We start from the raw sequence: 22,329 nt of genomic DNA, 5'->3' as shown, positions 1-22,329 counted from the left end.
TTTGCAATGGTTATTTAATAAAAATTAAAAGAAAAAAAAAAAAGAATATGTGGACCCTATCTTCTCAGAGCAGAGATTTCAGATTCTTCCACTTGGCAGTACACATCAGAAGAAAGTCTCTTTCACCTTTGGCCCGAAGGCCTTGAATCGGGAGCAACGTGAGGGAGGAAGCAGGGACCCGGGGCGAGATAAGCATCTGGGGATGGGCAGCTGCACACGGCTCGTGTCTGCCCCTACCCGGCTGTTTCATCAGCCTGTACATGGCCCACGGTCAGCCTTCCAGGCAGGCGGACGGCCTGTCATTTTCAAGATTGTACTGGAGCTTTATTTGGAACTCCAAGATATCGAGATGCTGCGATTTGCGATTTTTACCTCTCCGCTTCCTGTAAAAGGCGGTTTTAGCGCACTCACTCTGAACCCTGGCTAAGCGAAGGTGCCGCGGGCACTGAGCAGTTTACCTTAGGTGGGATATATTCGAAAGAAGAGTCTGGAGATAGAAGGGTATCCTTAGGAAGATGAGGTTTCTGTTTGCTGGCTACTTGGAGGAGGGTCAGTTTCTATGTGAAAAGAAGAGACAAAGGGCAGCTTCTGAGAGTGTCCGTGGCTAAAAGAGAGCTTCCTGGGCCACGGTCCATGAGCCTGGGGACCAGCCAGGTCGGATGGCGGAGCAGCGCTTCACAGAGCGGTATTAGAATCAGAGAAGAGCAAATTAAAGAGCGCCTGTTTATGTTTATACCACTCTGAAACACACGTGACCGTACTGCATGGCAACTCGATGTCGACCTCACGGCGCGGGGACACGACGTCCCACTCAGGGTCACTCCCCAGAGCTGGCCTCAGCTGCAACAGGCTCGCCCCAGCCCTGTTCGGTGGGCGGGAAGCTGTCTTACCTGCTTGATGATTTCATTCTCTCGGAGAAGTTGCTGATTTTGCGCGCACACTTCTCGTACCTTCTCCAGTTCTTCATCCTATTTCCGGAGGGTGCAGTGATAGGTGGGATTATGGGGGGCCCTGTGTGTGGGTTCGCAAACAACTCACGCAGATGAAAAACTGGCACCCGGAAAAGTGCCTGATCCCCACCAGTTCCTGGGCGTCCTGTAGGCCGGTTCTAGCAGAAACTGTGGACTCCGCCTGGGACACCTTCCCTATTGTCCCATTGTCTAGCCTCGACCCCTCAATCAGTCGGGATGTGGAGTAAGAAACCCGCACAGCTCTGGTTCTCTGAGATCTAGACGTGCTTTTGTTCTGCCTTCTCGACACAGATGAGGCACTTCATTCGCTACTTTAATCATCAGCCTGATGAAACCTCCTGGCACTTAAGACAACCGGATTCATGCATACGACCTCATGGAGTTTGGCTATGTCTTTGGTGGGACGTAACAAGGAGACCCTGGAGACCGGTAGTTCAGGAAAAAGATTCTAAGTTGGAAAAAACAGTGCTCTGACATGCTACTGAAGGGCGTAGTGTTCTCAGCCTCGGAAATAAATTCAGACCCCAGGCGTTTTATGAATGTGTCCTGTCTCAGCTCAGAAGAGCAGGTTCGGGGAGAGAGAGCTGAACGCCTGCAGCATTCTACTGGAGGACTGGATTTTGTCAACTGTTTAGAGCTCAGGGCTGAGGGCAAAGCACCAGGAGTTCTCAAAGTCCAGTAGACAGTATGGACTGTCATTTCTGTACCAAGAAGGTCACTCCATGTGCGGCTACATTCTAAATACCCCTAAATTGATCAACTAGGGCCCCAAAGCAGTAGGGGACGGCTCTGCTGTAAGTACAGGGGTCAAAAGCAGATGGGGCTCTCTGTTTGGCCCGGGGAGGCCACCTTCAGAGCCCCTCGCCCCACCATCGTACCTGACACTTCAGCGTGCTCCGCAGCTGCTGCTCCTTTTCGCTGACTGACTCCTCCAGCTGCTTCTCTGCCATCTGGCTTTGCTGCAGCTGGCTGAGAAGGTACAGCACCTGGAGGAAGGACAAACCAATGCGACCAAAGCAGGAAGGGAATGAAGGAACTCCGGCCTGGTCCGAGCGGGGCTCCAGACGACTCCTCGGTGACTCGGCACCAAGGAGAGGCCACAGCCGCCATGTTTGGCAGCCATGTCTGGCAGCCATGTCGCTCTTGTATGAATGCCGGAAGCTATGAGCCCTTTGTCACTGCTATGTGTCACCTTAGACAAGTCATTTCTGTCTCAGGTCTCTTATTTGCAAGATTTGGGAAAGACCACACGCTCTTCTGAAGGAAACTCCACGCCCCCACTATTCTGGACCGACAATGACGGGCAGTGGCGTTTCGCTGGCAGCCGGCGCACCTTCTCCTGGTGCTGCTGCTCCACTCTGACCAGCTCCGCCTGCAACTCAGTCTCCACTTCGGCGCAGTGATTTCTTTCCTCAAATAGCATCTTCTGCATTTCGGCACAGCTGGCCTTGTTCTGCTTCAGGATGCTTTCGAGCTTGCTGACCTGTATTTTGGAGGAGACCAGCTGGAAGGGAGAAAAGACAAGCAGTTTATCTGGAGAATGGTCACCTTTCCCCGCTCGTTAGGCAGGAAAACGTCGGCTTTCTTGAAATGGGCTGAGGAAAGTTCCTCCACGTCCAAGGCCATTCTTATTTTTTCACGTCATATGTCATGTGTACCACGGACCGGTAACAACGCCACCCCGGCCAGGAGCCCACCCTTCTGCCGAAATAGGTAACTGAGAGCTAGAAGTCACCACTCAGGTCATTTAATCTCTTGCTCTGCCTCAAGGCAGGAAACAACCTAACATGAACAGTATCTGACAGCTCCACATTCTGACATTTCAGAAGTTCTTCCTTAATTCTAAAGAGAAATCCGCACGACACACCCTTACGGCCAATTACATATCATGTCAAAACTCGCAGACAGCGTTAGCTGACACTGCAGATCAGGCCTGATTGATACCACACGCCTGGCCTACTTTTACATTCTCTACTGGCCCAGATGGTGAGCGTCGCCAACACCAGTACTCAAAGCTCAAAGACAATGCCCGATTTCTTTAGGACGACAAGTCTGCCAACCCAACACAAAATGCAGAAGGGACGGCATGGCTCAAACTTGCGGAGTCGGGGACTGTAAGCTGGCCTCAGGTGAAAATGCCTCCATCACCAGAGGTGCTCGACTTACTTTCTCTGGTGAAAATGTAAGATGATAGATTATTTCAAGATCAGTGAAGGAGTCTCTTTAAGATGGGTCTTTGTATGTCAAAGATGATTAGGTTTTTCTCTTTCTTACAGTGCATCTTACACTTTTTGAATGTACATCTCGTAGGTGTTTTAAACAGTAGTATAACATAACACTTTCTGTTTAACTAGGGGCCTACTATGGCCTCCCGATCTTTTCTTAATAACGCAAACACGAGCCCTTGCTCTGTGCCAGACGTGACAGGTATCAATTTGCAAGTCATATCATATTTTTCTAACCGCCTGGCCTACACCTGCTTGCATTAACCTTTACCCATAGAACTATTTCTCTATTCGTGTCGCTGTGGTTCCTACCATGAGAAGTGGCAATAACGCTGTGACAACATTCTAGGCTAGCACCTTATTTCAACCCTCGCTGCTGGCAGGAAGGGTGATGTTTACCTCTCCAGTTAAATATTTCAGGGCACACTTGGCTTCCAGGATGGTAGCGATGTTCTCCCAGCGCTGTTTAGACCGGTCTTCGCTTTCTGCATCCAGTAGCTTCTGCTGCAGGTCGGCAATCTGGGCGCTCCTTCGGGGAGAGAAACGGTGGCCCTTAGTGCTGGCGGTCTCGACGCCCGGGAAAGGGGCAAGGCTCTGAGGAGAGACTTCACACAGTTCTGTGGAAGGCGGGGTCCCTTACGGATCCCACAAACGATCATTTAGCCAGCTGCTTAGGACGTGTGCGCAACTCTGACACTGTCTCGAATCCTGTCACACAGAGACTCCAGAGTCTATGCAAACGGTTTCATTTTATTAAATACTGGTTGACATAGAGGGATCACATGGTGGGACTTGGAAAGATCTGTAGCGGGAAGGCTTTTGTCGTAGTGTGTTGACTGCAATGTGACTTCGTCATGAGGCCACATGAGCTCAGATTGTGATATGGTGGCTCACCTATACAAGGACAAGATTCGGGCTGGAGACTGGAAGGAAAAAAAATCTCGAAAAGAACAAACAGGTAGATGCTCTTTGCTGGAACGGAATACCAAATCGATACCTGCGGCTGGTGTTGTCAGAAGTTATCTTGAAGTGCCTGCCATAAGACCGAGAAGTTTCTAAGAAGACTAGATACCCTGACCCTGGTTATAGCTTCCAGATACTTTCTAATCAACTCCGGCCCGAGACCAAGGTCTACACAGTACTTCAGTTTCATTCAAAGCTTCCTTCTCAAAGTTGCTACGTGACCAGCACGTGCTGTAAGGAAGCCGGGTACCCAAATAATCTAACGCACCTATGGCTACGTACAGCACTTAAAAGTACAACTGAGGGAAAAATGAAATGTTCATTTACTTAATAATCTGTTACACGTTAACATATTTTATGAAAAATAACATGGTCCAGAACAAAGACTAATTTAGCGAACAGAGTGTGACTGTTTCACATTTTTACGGAGCTCTATACTGTCTGGCTTAGCAGAGACAGCTGGATTTTCACATGTTCCTCTGCATGTGGCATTTTGTGACGTGCTCTGGTCGATGTAAGTGAAGACAGTCTGGCCTCCCGAAGGTGTACAGGTGGACAAGGAAAGAGGCATTTCATTAGCCTTTTCGGATAATTGGATATTCTTCTTGGCACTTCTTTAAAAGTTAATTGAAATGTGGAATCTGAAACCATTATTAATCAACTTTTCTTACTTTCTTATATTAAAATTCATTGCAACCTGGATGGATCTTGTACCCACCCATACATGAGTCTGTAACCTGTCATTTGGACAACGCTGTGTCACACAGAGACTCCAAATGTGAATATATTTGATTATACGATACAAAAAAAAATCACAATTCTTACTATCGCCGCGGGTCTCATCAGAAAAGTTATGAAGAGCTGTCGAGCTGATGGGCAGATATGCGTTTTCCAAAATCCTAAGTTTTGCTTGAAAGTTCAAATTTTATATTTGGTGACATGTCAGCTGCTTTCCTCGACGCGACAGGCTCACTCCGTTCTTTTTTGAGAAAATGTCTGCCAGGTCCCTAAGTCTGAATAACTCAAGTCTGTCTGTCAGCTGTTCTCTCAGTGAAAATGCTGGTCGTGAGGACAGAGGTCTGCCGAGCTTGGCCCTCGCCCAGCCACACCAATGCTTTCCCGGGGGTCACCGTCACGCCTCCACACGCGGCACGAGGGTGTCATGCATCCCTCCCACCCCGTCACCCGATATTAAGATGCGCTGAACGCAAGGGCCAATGCTGCATGCAGTGATCGATTCTGACTGCTCTGTCAAAGTCGTTCTTAAGCAAGACTGGCTTGTTTTACCTGTGCGCGTGGGGTGGTGAGGTGTACAGTGGCCACTATACAGGTCAGTGCCACCGCTTTGGTTCACGCGAAGGGGTCTAAGTTCTGTCCACCGTCGCTCCTGCGCCACCATGGCAAATAAGGTCTTACTGTTAGGAAAAGAGTTTGGACCACTCGGCCCGCATGTGAGAAGCCCGGTCTGACGTGCGGTCCTTTCCGTCGACAGGCTTACAACCCTTCTGGACTGCCAAGATGGACACACGTAAAGGGAACGTGTATGGCCTGTGGCACACGACGGAGTGCCGTCGGTTCTGTGGCAGCTCGGGACTGTGGAGGGACGGAGAGTCACGGAAGGCTTCCTGGAAAAGGCGGCCGGAGCATTCCGCGCTGTCTCCGCACGCCCCTCCCTGTCTTCGCTGATGATTCGGGTCCCTTAGCTATTTCAAAATTTAATTTAAGCCTCATCGACTTTAGGAAAATTCTTCTGATTGAACTCAGCTCTGTGCACGCGTCCTCCACCTGGCGCAGGCCCTACGTTTAAGTAATCATTTACTTAGGTGCAGTGGTGTGCGGCTCAATGTTTAACCACCAGCACTTAAAGAAACAGGCCCGATTTGGAGCTTTTGCTCGTTTCTGTGGTGGAAAGACTCTCACCGTAACCAAGTATAAGCTATGGATGGTTTGTGACATTCCTGCAGTTTGAACAAATGATTGCGACGTGGTCCGCTGTTTCCGGCCGAGAGCCAGGGCGATGCTCTCCGTTCCTTCCATATGTCCCACCCGCTGCCAGTGCAGCGCAAAGGAGAAACGCAAATGCTGCGGGACTTAGAGTTGTATCCGCAGATAAACGACTAGCGTGGGCTGCTAAAAACAGACCAAATGCTCTCCGAGGCCTGTGGGGCAGTAAAGTTCTGTGATACTGAGACACTCTAAACTCTGTCAGAGTTCTGTTCCTTCTAGACTTCACGGATACTTCACAGGCAGCAGGAGTCATTAGAGAGGCTGCGAAGCATCATTTCTGGGCTTGCAGCCTGCTGTGCCGATGGCCTCCGGAGGTCTCCTCCTCCTACGTGGCTGCTCTTCTGGTGCTATTTCTTGGGTCCCTCTAAAGCTTGTTCTCAGTTGCTTCTACACCGCAGGGATGCCACTGTGTCGAAAATTGCACTGCGGCACAATGAGCACGGGCTCTGGAGTCAGCGACACCGGGTCTGGCATCCCAGCTCTATAAACCCTTTAGCCTGAACTTCGGTTTAGACCGCTGAGGCGAGGAGAGAGAGACGCACCTCGTAGCTATGGCCACAGGGAAGGGCTGAGGAGAAAACGGACCTAACGTGTGTATTGAAGTCTACGTTTCAAAAATCGCTACTGTCTCCTGTTTCTTCGCTACCTCGAGCTCTGCACTCACTGGCCCGACAGGCTCTATTTTGAGCGCAGGTGTCCATTTCCACAGCACCCCAGAGGCAGGCCCGTTACCTGAGTTCCATTTCGGTCTCTAGGCTCTCGATCTGCTTTGTGATGGAATCCTCTGAGTCGGAAACTTGACCGTGCAGTTCAGCCAGTGAGAACGTGCGCCTCTGGGAGAAGAACAGTGGGGATGAGGGTGAAGGACCAGCAGGAGAGGGGCCCTCCAAAGCGGTGCGGCTGATGATGGGTCGCGAGTCCTCGCGGGGCGCTTACCCGGAGCTTAGGAGGTGGGTTCTCCCCAGAATCCTGTTTTTCTTTGAGTTGAGCCAGCTCCTGAGCCAGGATCTTTCTGTCTTCGAGAAGGTCATTCAGATGACGTTTGGCTTCCTCAGTGCTGACCATCACCTCGATTTCATTTGCAAGCCAATTCTAGAAGAGAAAACGGTGACATCGGCTTAGGGGTGAGGAACCCCTGGCCCACGGGCTAGGCTCATCTCCAGACTTCGAGTGAGATTTCCATTCATCCCTACACCTGCCGGAAATTCCGATGCCGGACAGCCTTTAATGGCAGTATCCCAAAAGGTCACGAGAAAGAGACTTCGTGCAGACAATCCTGCTCCAGAACCTTCATTTCTATGTTCTCTGTCTTTACCTTCTCTGCCTTCTCCTTAACCTTTGTCCTTATCTAGTCACGATATAAAACTGAAGTGTATTTTGATCGTCTGTTCTATTTAATAGATATCCATTCTTAATCTTTAAAGTAGATGAATGGAATATTTTAAAGCAAACAAAATTGACTAAATTCAGTTTTCGAAAAAGTAACCATCCCTGAGAATACTTTTACTTTTGATGAAGATACAGCATGCTGAGAATAATCAAATGAAGGCACAAATACATTAAAAATAAAAGAAATGAAAAATACCATGCTAACATTAATCGAAAGAAAGCTGGAGGAGCCGTATTATTGGCAGAAAAAGCAGATTTCAGAACAAATATTACCAGGGATAAAAAAAGATCATTTCATAATAATGAAGGGATCAATTACTACTAAGTGTTTATGCCTCTAATAACAGCTTCGAAATACACGAAGCAAACGAAACTACACGGAGAAAAAGACAAATCCATAATTCTACTTGGAGATTTCAATATCCGTCTCTCAGTAATTGATAGAACAAGTAGGCAGAAAATCAGCAAGGATACAGTAGAAATGAACAGCACAATCAATCAAATCAACATGACCGACCTTTCTAGAACATTATCCAACAACAGCACGATACACATTCTTCTCAAGTACACATAGAACATTTGCTAAGATTGACCATATTCTAGGCCATAATAAGTCTCAATTACTTCGAAAGGATTCAAATCATACAAAGTATGTTCTCTAAGCACAATGGAATTAAATTAGAAATCATAACAGAAAGATATTGGAAAAATCTCCCAGTATTTGGAAACCAATACACTTCTAAATAACCCAGAGGTTAAAAAATAATTCAACAGGGAAATTAGAACGTATTTTGAATTGAATGGAAATGAAAACGTTATTAAAATTTTGGGGATGCCGTTAAAGAAGTACTTAAGGGGAAATTTATAGCACTAAATGACTATATTAGAAAAGAAGAAAGAACTCAAGGCAATGACCTCAGCTTCTACCATAAGAAACTAAAAAAAAAAAAGAAAAGAAAAGAAAAGGAAAAAAGAGCCAATTAAATCCAAAGCAGATATAAGGAAATAAAAGAGGTCAGATTGGAAATGAATGATCTGGGGTTTTGGGGTATTTTTTTTTTAATTGCGGTAAAGTCTACATAACATAAAATTTACCATTTCAACCAAATGTAAGAATGAGCCAGTCCTTTGATAAACCTCTAGCCAAAGTGATCACCAGGAAGAAAGAGAAAAGACACAAGATTTCAATAACAGGAATGTGATAGACATTAGAAGGATAATAAGGGAATAGTATGAATAACTTCATGCCAATAAATTTGACAACTCAGATGGAACAGACAAGTTCCTAGAAACACACAAACTACCGAAGCTCACTCAAGAAGAAAGACGTAACCCAGACAATCTTATATCTATTTAAAAAATGGAATTTTAATCGACGCCTCTCCTTACAAGAAGCAAAAACTAACAAAAAGCGCTTCAGGCCTAGATAGCTTAACTTGTGAATTGTACCAAACTTTTAAGGAAGAAACAATATTCGTTCTTTACAAACTCTTCCAGACAACTGACGAGGAAGGACGACTTTGCAACTCATCCTAAGAGGCTGGCGTTAGCTTGATACCCGAACTGGATGAAGACATTATAAGGGGACAACAGACAATATCCCTTGTGAATGCAGATGGCAAAATTTTACTCAAAATTTTAACTTTATATACTGTCGAACACAATCGTACAAGAAAAGACTCATGTATCATAACCAAGTGGAGTTTATTCAAAGAACGCAAGGCTGCTTCCATATTTGAACACTCAAGAAATTCACCAAATCGACAAACTAGAGACAGAAAGCATTTGCTAAAGTTCACATCCACTCAGAATAAAAGCTTACGGCACACTAAGAATAGATAAAAACCTCCTCAATCTGATGAAGGGCGTCTATGGAAAATCTACAGGTAACATCACGTTTAATGGGGAAAAACTGAACGGGATTCTGCCGTCACGATGCCTATTCAACATCATCCTGAAGATCTGGCCGACGCAGTAGGGTGAATAAAAGAAATAAAAGACACGTAAAGATCGAAAAGGAAGAAATAAAACCGTATTTATGTGGGTCCCGGGTCCATTGTAAGACCTCTCAAAAGCAAAACTCCAATGATTGAAATAATGCAAATCTTTTGATCTGTGGATGAAAACAATGATCCGAAAGGTCAAAACATACAATGCACGTCGCATGCGAACAATGAACTATTAAAAGCCTTTTCCCCATATTCAGTTTCCAAACACAAGAAGAGTCTTTTAGCTACTAAAAGCCACCAACGGACCTACTCAAAATATCTTAGAAATGCTATGTGCTAAGTTCCCCTTGAATTCTGTGTGTCAGCCTTGCTTCACCCAGCTTTGGACACGGACGATCAAAAAGTACTCCTTTGTCTACTGCCTCAGAGCAACTGTTTTCACTTTTTGCAATCCTGTCACCCGCGTGGTACGGAAATCGAAAGTCCCTTCTGATACAGCCATGTCCTCAAGTAGGTTAGTTTCCTTATACAGTATATTTACTTTATTGCATAAGCATCATGGATTGTTTTCTGATGAAAAAAAAATACGACTTGGTGACCTCCTTAATGAGTAGCTCTTAAAAAAAATCAGAAATGTCTCAAACATAAACTTTTATCACTTAGTTCTCAGTTTCAGCTCCTAGTGCCTGTGAAGGCTCTTATATGGCCGAATCCTAAACCAGAGTCATCAATGTGCGTATGTGCAAGAAACTCGTGTGACTTCACTAAATCCCCAGCCACGAAATTCAATCACCTTCACAAGTTGACATGAGTTTTGTACCTTGTCAATTGTCAGTTCGATGTCATTTGCATATCTAGTTGTCATAGAAAAAGGCAGACAGACACAGTACGGTGTAGGGAGGGTGGAGGAGGGAGCAAGCACTTGGATAGAGGTAATGTTTTATCTACCATCAAAATGCATAACTTCCTCAAAACCCGCGGGCAGTGAAAAGGTGGTCTGGCAAATCCAAGATCTGTAAAAACTATGCACAAAAGCCAAGGTATCTGGGAAAGGAGGAAAGGTTTATACAAGTAGCAGTGTGAAAAATGTAACTTTTTCCTACTGTGAATTACACATTGACATACATGCGTCGACTGAAAATCTGCTACGACAATGTCTGGAAACGCAGTTCGTGTTTCCTAAACGGGTCTCCCGCACGTCTGCTGTAAAATGTACCTGTTAATACTGACAACTACAATTAAGCAATGCTGAATTACTTGCAGACAAAGGTAAGGGCATTTTCTCCCCCAGAACGAGTTTTAAACATCAAAACCTATGTTGACAGAAATGTAAAAGCTTCAGCAGTCTATGTATTTCCAATGAAGACCGTGACAAACTCCTTAGGTGTTCTTTATAGTGCAGGCATATCAACCCAGCTGTGTCGCGTGGAGTCCTTCAGAGCCACTGTAGGCTCTCGCATCTCTGGATGCCTCGTCTTCGCTGACTCCACAAGCTGTGGTTCATTACGGTGTTGAGGGTCGGCGCCTGTTTTCAGTCTTTGTACCCGCTCCTGTTCCAGCTTTTGGTCTGGCCCTTTCTCCCTCGATGTCTGGTTTCATTTGCTTCCTCCTGCTACCTTTGTTCTGCAAGCAATTCATTCAGCCCTGTGCGATTACAGAATCTCCTTCGCCAACCGAAAACACGTTCTTAAACTCGTTATACAACATTCTAGACTCTTCTGTGATAATTTGACTCACTTTGAATCACCGTATTTTTCCGGCTTTGTTATCATCTCTGTTTCTGAGCCTGTGGCACAGTGGGACCTGAAGTGGGGCAAGTTCATATAAGGCCTCGATATCTGTTCACGTCAAGAGGACCCCTTCTGAGGGAATTTTACATTTCGACACGAATCCTTGGAAGCCGAGAATGCACTGCCATGTCTCGCTGCTTCTCCGCTCCCTTTAACTCCTGGCTTCCGTCCTTCATCGTGATTCTGCTGCTCAGTTTCCCCTCGTCCCTCTGGCTCGCCTCTTCTATCTGCTGCCTGAAAGCTCCTCCCCCTTTGCCCTTCTCTTCGCCTTCTCGAGCGCCTCCTTCCTCTGCAGAACCCGAGGGCGATGGAGCCCCTGTCTCAGAGAGGTTTCCCCTGTTCGATTCAACGTCTGTCTTCCCCTCTTTTTCGTCCGGCTCTTTCCTTGGCTTATTTATCTTCCTTCTGGGCCTCTCTGTCCTGTCTAAGCTGCTTCTGAGGTGGTTCCTCCTCTTGCGCCCGTGGCGCCCTCTGAAGGACAGGGCTGTCTGAGCACTTCGGGTCTGCCTCTGGGTTTTGGAATCGTGGCTTCTGCAGCTGCGGGTCCCCTCTGCGAGGTGACCAGGTGGTTGCCGCTGCTGCCACTACTCCTGCCACGTCGGGGTCCACCTGCTTTGCTGCCCTTCTCTTTCTCCTGCTTCTGGTGGCTTTGGGGTTGGCTGTTTCAATAGCTTTAGTCACATCTACACTGCTGGCTTTTTCTTCACGGTCAGTCTCTTCCTCTGAAACAGCAGCTTCTTTTTCTTCACCTTCAACATCAGATGGCACGTTTCACTGTTTAGCTGATGCCTCTTGACTTGAAATTGTCACTTTTGAATTCTTATCCGTCTCCCGTAAGCCTCATGAAAGCCTTTTCGTTCATGTGGTTTTTTGAACCTTTCCTTATTTTCTGAGTAAGGAAATACAGCCGTTGGGCCTAAAAAAACGGTCTCGTGAATTCCAAAAAAGAAAATGAGTAGTTTGTCTGCGTGTGGTTTTGCAGCCGCATCAGGAACTGCATCTACTTGGGCTGGCCCAAGGAGGTCACTTTTCATCTTGACATCTCCGGGTTGGAAAACGCGAGGGGCGAGGCTGGGGGCCCGAAGCCCAGCGTTCTTCAGAATACACTGCTACGAAATGAAAAGGCAAGCCACGACCTGGGAGACAATATTTATAAGACACAGAAGTCCTTCGTTGGCTATATCTAGAATATACAAAGAGTTCTAACTCAAAAACAAAAGAGACGACCCAATTAAAAATAAGATGTGAACAGCTATTTCATAAAACATACGGACGGCAGATAAGCACACGAAAAGATGCTCGACATTAATAGTCATCAGGGAAATAAAAACTAAATCCACAATGGGGTCCCACCACCCATCTACCGGAATAGCAAAACTTTAAGACTGACCGTGCTCAAACTAAGCGTTGGTGGGAACGCACAGCAACGGGAAGCCTCATACATTGCTAGTCGGAATTCAAAACGGTATAAACGCTTTGGAAAACAATTTGGCGGTTGCTTAAAAGTTAAAATATACACATATTGTACGAGCCAGACGTTCCGCTCCGAGGTTTTCTGCCCCAGAGAAATAAAAACATGTATGCATACAGCGACTTATACATGAATATTCAGGACAATATCTATTAAGAGTCAAAAACCAGAAACAGTCCAAGTGTCCATCAAGGAGGCGAATGAATAAAAAATGTGGTACATCCATACGATGGGACATCAATAAAAAAGAAAGAAGTATTGACACAATAAAAAAGAAAGAAGTATTGACACATACAAGCACATGGATGAATCTCCAACTAGGCTGGATGAAAGCCAGAAAAAATACTGTATGGTTCAATTTTCACAAAATTATAGAAAACGAAAATAAATCTATAATGACAGAAAGCAGATTAGAGGGTACCTGGAGATGGGGGTGATGGGTGGAGTAGGCTGGGGGGGGAGGCATTACGAATGGGCACAAACAAAATTTTGGTCCCGATGGATGCTGAGATTATCCTGATTGCAGTGCTGATTTCATGGGTGCAAATCTGTGTCAAAATTTATTAAATCGTACGCCTTAAACATCTCCAATTTACGGTAAGTCAATTATACCTCGATCAAACTGTTAAAAAGTTAACTGAACCTCGTGAGGAGCAGGGACAGATGGGTTCTCTAGCTTTGGTCTTTAACAAGCACTCGAGAAGGTCGTCCCTTTAGGAGACAAGGCTTTCAGGCAGCCCCGCAGCTTGGCACTGCTCAGTTCTGAATGAAAAGGAAGTGATTCCCAGGTCCTGCCAACCCCAGTGCGCACGCGAGCCGCGGCCGCCCCAGCCCTCCGCACCTTCACGCGAGCTGCGGTGCCCTCCATCCCGCGGCTCTGAGTCTCCTTCCGCTTATCTGCGACCTCGCGTTGTTTCTGGAGCGCGTCCTTGAGACGCTTGTTAGCAGCTGCTGCCTGAAAGAGAACGGCTCACAGTAACGCCGACTTGAAGGGTAAAAAGGAAATGTTCTAATTTCTGGCATATTAGTGGAGAGAGAAAGAATTCCGCGACCTGGGTTCTTCGAGGAAGTACTGCAGGTGCGACGGCATTGGGAAATGTCACATATCAATATGACTCGGTGCGCGGTTTATCTTTTGGAAGGAAGCAAGCCCAAGCAGGAGAAAATCCTTATTTGAGTGGTACCATTTTCATCGGGTTTTTCATCTGTTCCCAGTTCGCAACATATAAACAGGGGTCAAGAGTTGCGAACTGGTGGTCCAGGCTGGCGTCCATGTCGCCTCAGGACGCCGGCTCGTTTAACCCTTTGCCGGCACCTATGCCACACACCCGACCCGGAGACCGGATGTTCTTACCTCCTCGGTTTTACGTCTAAGCACATTAGACTGTTTCTGGAAGTTTCTTTCAAGTTTGAGCAGTTCATATTGCCTCTTTCGGTCCTGAGAAGAAAAGAGCCAGAGTTTTAACTGCTGTTCGACCAACTGAAAGAAAACCTTATCATGTAACTAAAGAGTCTTTCAATGGTACAGTCATTATGGAAAACAAGAGGTTCCTCAAAAAATTCAAAATAGAACTACCGCACAATTTAGCTAGCCCGCGATTGGGTATATAGCCAAAAGACATAAAATCAGTATCTTGAAGAGATATCTGCAATCCCATATCCACTGCAGCATTATTCACATTATTCCGGGATGTGGAAACAACCTGTTGGTTGCCAGGTAAACGGATAAAGACGATTTGGTATAGATACACAAGGGAATATTATTCAGCATAAACGGGAAGGAAATCCTACCATTTGTGACAACACGGATGAACCTAGGGGTCATTACGGTAAGTGAAATAAACCAGACTGGGAAGGACAAACATGGTGCGATCTCAGTTATACGTAGAATCTAAGAAAGTCAAACTCAGAACCAGAGAGTAGAACCGTGGTTACCATGCACTGGGGTGGGGAGGATGCAGAAAGGTTGGTCAAAGGGGACAAACTCTCAGTTATAAGATGAATGAGTCCCGGAGATCTACGAATAGCATAGTGAGCGTGGTTAGTAAACTGTACTGTGCACTTGAAATCTGCCGAGCATAGATCGTATGTGTGTTCAACACACTGAAAAAAGAGGTAGCTGTGTGAGGTGATAAATGTGACATCTCCGCATTGACTCTTCTCTTTCTAGATTGTTATGACTATCCTGGGTCACTTGCGTTTCCATGGGAATTTTACGATCAGCATGTGAATTTCTGCGAAGAAGCCAGGTGGGATTTTGGTTGGGATCATGTTGGATTGTACGCCAGGCTGGGGAGTATTCCATCTTAAGAATATTAAGTCTTCCCGTCCATGACTGTGAATTATTTTTTCCATTTACTTGGATCCTTAATTGACTCAATGATGTTTTGTAGTTTTTTGTGTATATCTTATACTTTCTTTGTTCAGCTTATTCACAAGTATTTCATTCTTATTGATGCTATTGTAAATGGAATTGTTTTCTTAATTTCATTTTCAAATTGTTAGTGACTAGTGTGGAGAAATGCAACTGATTTTCATATATTGAACCTATATCCTGCAACTTGGCTGAACCCATGTATTAGTTCTAATAGGTTTTTAGTATAGATTTTTCTAGGATTTTCTACAGACAAGATCATGTTATCTGCTAAAATAGATAGTTTTGCTTTTTCCCTTCCAATCTGGGTGCCTTTTATATATTTTTTCTCGCCTAAGGGCCCTCGCTGGAACCTCTAGGACCATGTTGTATAGAAATGGCAAGAGCACATATCCTGTCTCACTCCTGATCTTAGGGCAAAAGCATCGTCTTTTACCACCAAATGTGATGTTAGTTGCGAGATTTTCACGAACACCCTTCCTTAGGTCGAGGGGGTTCCCTTCTACTCCTCATTTCTTAAGTGTTTCTATCATGAAAGTGTGTTGCCTTTTGTCAAGTGCTTTTTCTGTGCCTGTTGAGATGATTATGTGCTTCTTGTCCTTTATTCTACTGATATGATCTGATATTATATTAATTGATTTTTAGATGGTAAAGAAACCTTGTATTTTTTTTTTCAGATAGACCTTACTTGGTCATGGTGTATCATTTCTTCTATACGTTGCTGGATTCAGTTTGTTAGTCTATCTTGAAGATTTTCACTTCTATGTTCATGAGATATTGGTCTGTAGTTCTCTTTTCATGGGATGTCTGTGTATAGTTTTGTTTTCAGGGAACTGATTACTGGCCTCATATCATGAGCTGGGAAGTGTTCCTTCTGTTTCTGTTTTTTTTTTTTAATAGTTTCTAAAAATTTGGAGTTACTTCTTTAAGTGTCTGATAGAATCCACTAGTGAAGCCATCTGGGCTAGCGCTTTTGTTTCTGGGAAGTTTTAAACTACTAACTTCATCTCCTGGTTTATGTCTGTAAAGATTTTCTATTTCTTCTTCGGTCTGTTTTGGTAGTTTTTATTTTTCCAAGAACTCGTCCACTTCATCTAGGCTGTCTAATTTGTTGGCATACAGTTAGTTGTTCACGGTATTCCCTTAAAATCCTTTCCTTTGGAAAGGCTCGTGATGCCCCCTCTTTCATTCCTAATTTTAGTGATTTGAATCTTTTCTCCTTTCTTCTTACAAAGCAAACCTAAAAGTTTGTCAGTATTTGTTGATCATTTCAAAGGACCAACTTTTGGTTTCATCGATTTTCTTTATTGTTCTTCTATTCTCTGTTTCATTAATTTCCACTGTAACCTTTAATATCACTTTCCACTGTTAGCTTCTGGTTTAGTTCGCTCTTCCTTCTTTCGGAGTCTTACAGTAGAAGGCTAGGTTTCTGAGATCTTTCTTCATTTTTAATATAAGCATTCACAACTATACATTTCCCTCTAAGCACCCTTTAGCTGCATCCTATAAGTTTGGGTATGTTGTGTCTTTGTTTTTATTCATCTCAAAATTTCTGCATGATTTCTTCCTCGATTATTTAATTAGGAGTGTGTTGTTTAATTTCCTCAGATTTGTGAATTCCGCAAATTTGTTTCTGTTATCGATTTCTTATTGCATTCCATTGTGGTTGGAAAACATGCTTTGTATTATTTCAATGCTTTCAAATTTATCGGTGTACGTTTTATGGCCTAACATATGGTCTATCCTGGAGAACGGTCCATGTGCACTTGAGAAGAATAAATACCCTGCTGTTGTTGGCTGGAGCGTTCTACAGATGTTGGTTAGGCCTAGTTAGTTTATAACACTGTTGAAGTCTTTGACATACTTGCCGATCTTGTGCCTAATTATTCTATCTATCATTGAAAGTAGAGTATTGAAGTATCCAAATATTACTGTTGATTTGTCTATTCCATCCTTCATTTCTGTCAATGTTTTAGGGCTCTGTTAGGTGCATATTTTTCTAATTGTTATATCTTCCTGATGGATTGATTCTTTTATCAGTATAAAATGTTCCTTTTTATTTCTAGTAACATTTTGTGTCCTAAAGTGTATTTTGAGCACTTCAGCTCTTTTATGGTTGATGTTTGAATAGATCATTTTCCATTCTTTTACTTTCGACTTATTTGTATCTTTGAATCCATTATATGTCTTCCAGAGACAGCAAATCTTGTTACAGATCTTGTTTTTTTTTTATTCAGTCTGACAATATCTGCCTTTTGATTAGATTGTTTAATCCACTCACATTATGTTATTATTGATATGACTGGATTTATGTCTTCACGTTCACTTTTTGTTTTCTATTTTATATATTTTTTGTTTTTTTCATTCTTCCTTTACTGCTTTCTTTTACATTAAGTGACTATGAATATTTTGTAGTGTAGCATATTAATTCTCTTAATGATTATTTCACCATATTTTTGAGTTATTTTCTTAGTGATTGCTCTAGTGCTTATAGTAAACGTCTTATCAGAATCTTCAGATTTGTATTAATTCCAGTGAGATATGGAAATGTTATTCCTACATAGCTGTTTTCTCTCCCCTTTTTGTGCTATTATTGTTATGCATATCACATCAATATGTAACCCCAAAATACATTATTATAATTATGATTTTATGTAATTTATGTCCTTTAAACAAGCAGAGATGAAAAGAAAACAAGTATATATTTACAGAATTTCTTATTTGCCATTTCTGGTTCTAATCATTTGTTCCTGTACTCATGCCACCATCTGATGTCGCTTCCTTACTCAAATACAACTTGGCTCCCAGCCACCTCCTTTGGGCTGTTGTCTAATATATTACATTTCTATATGCTATAGGCCCAATAATACAACTTTATACATATCGATTTCTATAATTGCTTTTCACATCAGTTAAGAGAAGAAAAGAAAATAAATATACAATTAAACTTTTTAGAATTATGTATCTAATACTTTCATTGGTACTCTGTATTTTTTGGTGCAGATTCAAATCACTGTGGTATCATTTGCTTTTAGTCTGAAATTCTTTTAGTAATGCTAAAAACAAATTCACTTGGCTTTTGTTTATCTGGGAATGTCTTTATTTTGCCTTTTTGTGGCTTTTTAAAATGAAATTTATTAGCGTGACATTGCTTAATGAAATGACATAGGTTTCAGGCATACGATTCTATAATACATCAGCTGTATGTTGCATTGTTTGCAACACACAATGTATGGGCCTTTATTTTTGAAAGCAAATTTTGCTGTTTATAAGATTCTTGGTCGATAGCAACTTTAGGTTTTAACTTCCCCAAACTCTTTCCTCAAATGAGGTCAGCCTTCTCAGGGAAGGCAAGCATTCCTACGGCTGTTGCTATGGCCTGCCTCTCCCGCTGGGCAGAAGCTCTGCACCACTGTTCAGGACCTGGGGTATGGACAGCAACCCCCCTCTCTGAGTGACAGTTCTGTTCTGAGCAGGCTTCTGCGGTGGGGCGGTAGGCCTTATTTTTCTGGCTTGCCTCTCCTGACACGAAACCTACATCCTGTGGTTCGCTGGGTCAGGGTAACCAGGCCCAGCGTTCCCGGACTTCTGCTGCAAGGTAGAGGTCCCTCTCTCCCCCTACCCTGTGCATGGGACCCAGGTGGGGGAAGGGGATCCGCAGACCTCTTGGCTGCTCTTGCCTGGAACAGATCTTCAACGCAGAGTTACGGGGGCCGAAACTGAAGAAACCATAGCTGTATATTTGGAGTTGAGAGGTGAGGGGGGAGTTGGTTGTGGCCCGAATGCCACAGACTCTTGCTGTTCTTACTGAGGTTTAGTCGATTTCCTTGAATAATTGTTTATTTGCTGGATGCAAATAATGGACAATTTCGAGGTTTTTAATGGTTGTTTTTATAAATTTTATCAGTTGTGCTTCTTTTGCTGGGTGGAGTCCTCAGAGGCCCTCACACTACGTATCACGTTCTGAGCAATTCTAAAAATGTCCCCAGATTCACGGCCTTTCTGGCGTCTCTCCCAGGGCACCACTCCTACTGTAATGCAGGCCCTTCCTGTCAGCCCGGATGGTGCAGTACCTTGAGTTCTGGCTTCTGGCGACTTCAGCATGTTCTGTGCATTACTCCCAGATGCATCCTTCTAAAGCGGTGCTTCACTGATGCTATTTTATTTCTCGGACACCTTAAAAATGTTTATACTCTGTTCAGACTTCTTGGATCTTTAACACTCCAGCTTCACCTTGTCTTTTCAATGCCACCTTCCACCACTACCCTCATCCCTCCTGGCCCACTCGCCAGTCCTTGGATGTGCCTACGAAGCTGTCGCGTCTGTGTCTTTGCTCTGCTGTCCCATGTGTTGGGAAGGTGGCCCGCACTTATCGCTACCAAAATCGTCCCTGTTATTCAAGGCCTGTGCAGATACTGTCTTTGCACTCGCGCGGGAAGCGTGCTTCCCTTTCTCAAGGACTTTGGTGTTTTACACCATCATTCCTTATTCCTTACGTTGGAGAAAATCACGCTATGTCTCACCTTCCTCTTTACACAAGGCATGCTTCCAAGGCAGAGTTCATACGCTGCTCATCTTTCTATTTTCCACAGTAGCTAGTGGAGAGCACCGTGTCAACACAGTGGACGTTGAATAAACGGCTGCTGAATTCGTGAATGTGTCACATTTTGTTTGGAGAAACCAGTCGTTTGAGAAGAAGATTTAACGTTAGTCAGCCCAGAGAAGGGTTTGCTAGGTAGGCCTTTGAGGAGTTGTGGTTACTTACTCGTTCTTTTAACTGGATTACTTCTTTGTCTTTTTGTTGCTTCCACTGTCTAAACTTCTCGGCATCCTCTTTCATCTGACGCATTAACTGTACCCGCTGGGTTTTCATCATCTGTAAAAACAAAAGCCAGTGCGAGTATTAGTCATCTGCCTTTATTGTAGGCTGATGTGCAGATGGATAGACTAGACGTTAAGGAGAGAGAGAACCCAGAGCTGAGCTCGGAAGGCCGCCAATATTTTCTGATTAGGCTTGCGATACCCCTCGCTCTGCTTGCACAGGGCTCCCAAGTATAGACTACACAAACGAACGCTGCAAAGAAATCAAAGCAAAAATGTACCTACAGGCTAGATCCAGCCCTAAATTTATTGTATGTAATGAAGTTTCAAGGAAATATCTACTAAGCCTCAAGGACAAAGCTGCCCAGCAACCACTGGATTCTAAAGGTTTCACCACTGATGGCCTGCAACCGCTACTTTGCGGATGTCGATAACTAAAAATTTGCTCTAGGTGTCTGCAACTACTTTATGAAATTATCCTATGTGACCACGGAAGGGGATCAGGATATCTCCAGTACTTACCAAGGTAACTTTACCCTTTGGTTTCCGACATTAAGCCCCGAATGTCTGAGAAGGACTTTGCTGTTCAGACTCTAGGTGAGTACTGGGCCAGCGTCCTGCAGAGGCCACCTGTGGACATCTGCGCTCTCAGAATGACGACCCCGCCCGCTACATTCTCACCTGGAAAGCCCGCCTTCATCTAACCCCCATGTCTGTACGTTTCAGTAGGGCAAATGACAGGATGAGAGCTTAATACCCGTATCTCCTGGTTCAGTTTGGAGACGGTGTGCTCCGTGGATTCTTTCAGCTTCAGAAGTTTGGACTGTTCATTCAGTTTCTTCTTCAGATCAGCCATTTGACCCTCTAGCTCCTGGAGACGTTTGCGGCGGCGCTCACTCAACCTAAACACAGACGTTGTACCAATGAAGACAGACAGCGGCTGAGCCCAGCTTGCAGACCGGGTATCAGAACCGAAGGCTCGCGACCCTCATGGCCATTAACACAGGTGAGCGGTCAGGTGAATGCCAGCCAACCGAGCCAAACAGCCTCAGTAATGGAGCCTTAATGCAATGAGTCCACGCACAACTGCCTCGATGCACCCCGCACCCCGCCATGTGCGAACGGGATGCTTCTCTGAAGCCATTTCATTTCACTTAAGCTGTGAGGAGTAATTCTGATGATTATTACATGAGTCTGAGAGAGAAAGCACACGTTCAGCGTAACTTTTAAGAATATGAACTTTAGACTCAATAGAGAGATAGACGAGTCGCTGAGTAAAAAGGTCAAACGGCTACTAAGGCAGAGGTTTGGGGGAGAAGACGATTTCCCGGGTATCCGTCCCGGCTTCACTCTTAGCTAAGGAATGACTACGTTGCCTTTTCATCTACAAGCCTGGACACCGATTCTGTTCACAAGCTAATTTCCCATCGGTGGAGGGACAAAGAAACTGTTGCCGTCTGGCAGGTCCGACCACGTCCAAACCCAGCTCAGACGCTAACATTCTACGAGGCCTTCTTTGACCCCACCAGCCTGAACCTGTATCTCCGGCCTCTGACCTCTGGAAGCAATTCCGGCCTCAGCGATCTGTTTGGCTAGCAGTCATACGCTGTGCTACGGCGTTCTTTAACTGCTATCCCGAGATGTTATGTAACTTTGCTCTTGTTTGGGCCGCCCCTCCATAACTCAGGGTAAGTCCTGCGGGGGCAGGAAATGGCTCTTTTGCTTCCCTCCTTCCTCTACGGCTTCTCCCACGTAGTAGGAACTTGACATGGGACTTAGACTTGATTCTTACTTGGCTTGGTTGACATCCTTCTTTGTCGTCTGAAGTTCAAGAAGCAGTTCTTCCTTTTCCTTCTGCAGATTGATGACTTCCAATTCTAGATGTTTTATGCTATCCTACAAATGTCATAGGTCAGAGAGAAAGAAGGCATTACAGGCACGGGAAGAAAGTCGCGTCAACATTCCATGTCTTAAGGAACTATGCATTCAATTCTAGCCCTTCTGTCGCACACTGAAAACATTTGTCCTTGATTTGATGGAGATTAATGTTATGCGATGGGACAGGGATGGGCTTGGAAGCCAAAGCGTGGGCTGGAACCTTGAGCTCACCACCTAAGCATCTCAAGGAAAGTCACCCCCTCTCCTTAGCATTAGCCTTTGTGCAGAAAAGTCTGGAGGCAACCAGGCGCAGGCTCCCAAGGGTCCCCTCCCAGCGGAGTCACACAGCCGTACCGCATTTCTGCAGCCGTGGCTTGTGACGATGTGTGTGAATCACTGTCTACCAGGGACGGTAGCCTCCGTGCAGAACAGCACGGCGGGCCTGGGCCTACAAGCCTGCGAGGCCCACACACGAGGCTGGCCCTGGCTCA

General features: G+C 44.8%; 1 protein-coding gene and 1 pseudogene across 3 annotated transcripts in view; both read right to left on the bottom strand.

Moving 5' to 3' along the window:
* Positions 1-22,329, bottom strand: part of KIF4A (kinesin family member 4A) — an 86,001-nt gene that overhangs the window by 7,412 nt on the left and 56,260 nt on the right. For 2 of the 3 annotated variants that reach the window (XM_006908523.2, XM_025044420.1), the window contains exons 16-27: positions 21,753-21,856; positions 20,718-20,862; positions 19,905-20,015; positions 14,120-14,203; positions 13,607-13,720; positions 7,103-7,258; positions 6,899-6,999; positions 3,596-3,725; positions 2,305-2,475; positions 1,850-1,957; positions 891-968; positions 459-557 (exon numbers count right to left, since the gene is read on the bottom strand). In XM_006908523.2, the coding sequence (XP_006908585.1) occupies positions 459-557; positions 891-968; positions 1,850-1,957; positions 2,305-2,475; positions 3,596-3,725; positions 6,899-6,999; positions 7,103-7,258; positions 13,607-13,720; positions 14,120-14,203; positions 19,905-20,015; positions 20,718-20,862; positions 21,753-21,856 (1,401 nt within the window). The remainder of the gene's footprint in view (positions 1-458; positions 558-890; positions 969-1,849; positions 1,958-2,304; positions 2,476-3,595; positions 3,726-6,898; positions 7,000-7,102; positions 7,259-13,606; positions 13,721-14,119; positions 14,204-19,904; positions 20,016-20,717; positions 20,863-21,752; positions 21,857-22,329) is intronic. The other variant, XM_025044421.1, reaches the window with a different exon arrangement.
* Positions 8,541-12,927, bottom strand: LOC112477138 (annotated as a pseudogene).

The sequence above is a fragment of the Pteropus alecto genome, unplaced genomic scaffold (assembly GCF_000325575.1).
Source record: "Pteropus alecto unplaced genomic scaffold, ASM32557v1 scaffold312, whole genome shotgun sequence".
In the NCBI taxonomy this organism is placed as follows: Eukaryota; Metazoa; Chordata; class Mammalia; order Chiroptera; family Pteropodidae; genus Pteropus; species Pteropus alecto.
The sequence above is the reverse complement of the archived record's forward strand: the minus strand, read 5'-3'. Positions and strand labels throughout refer to the sequence as shown.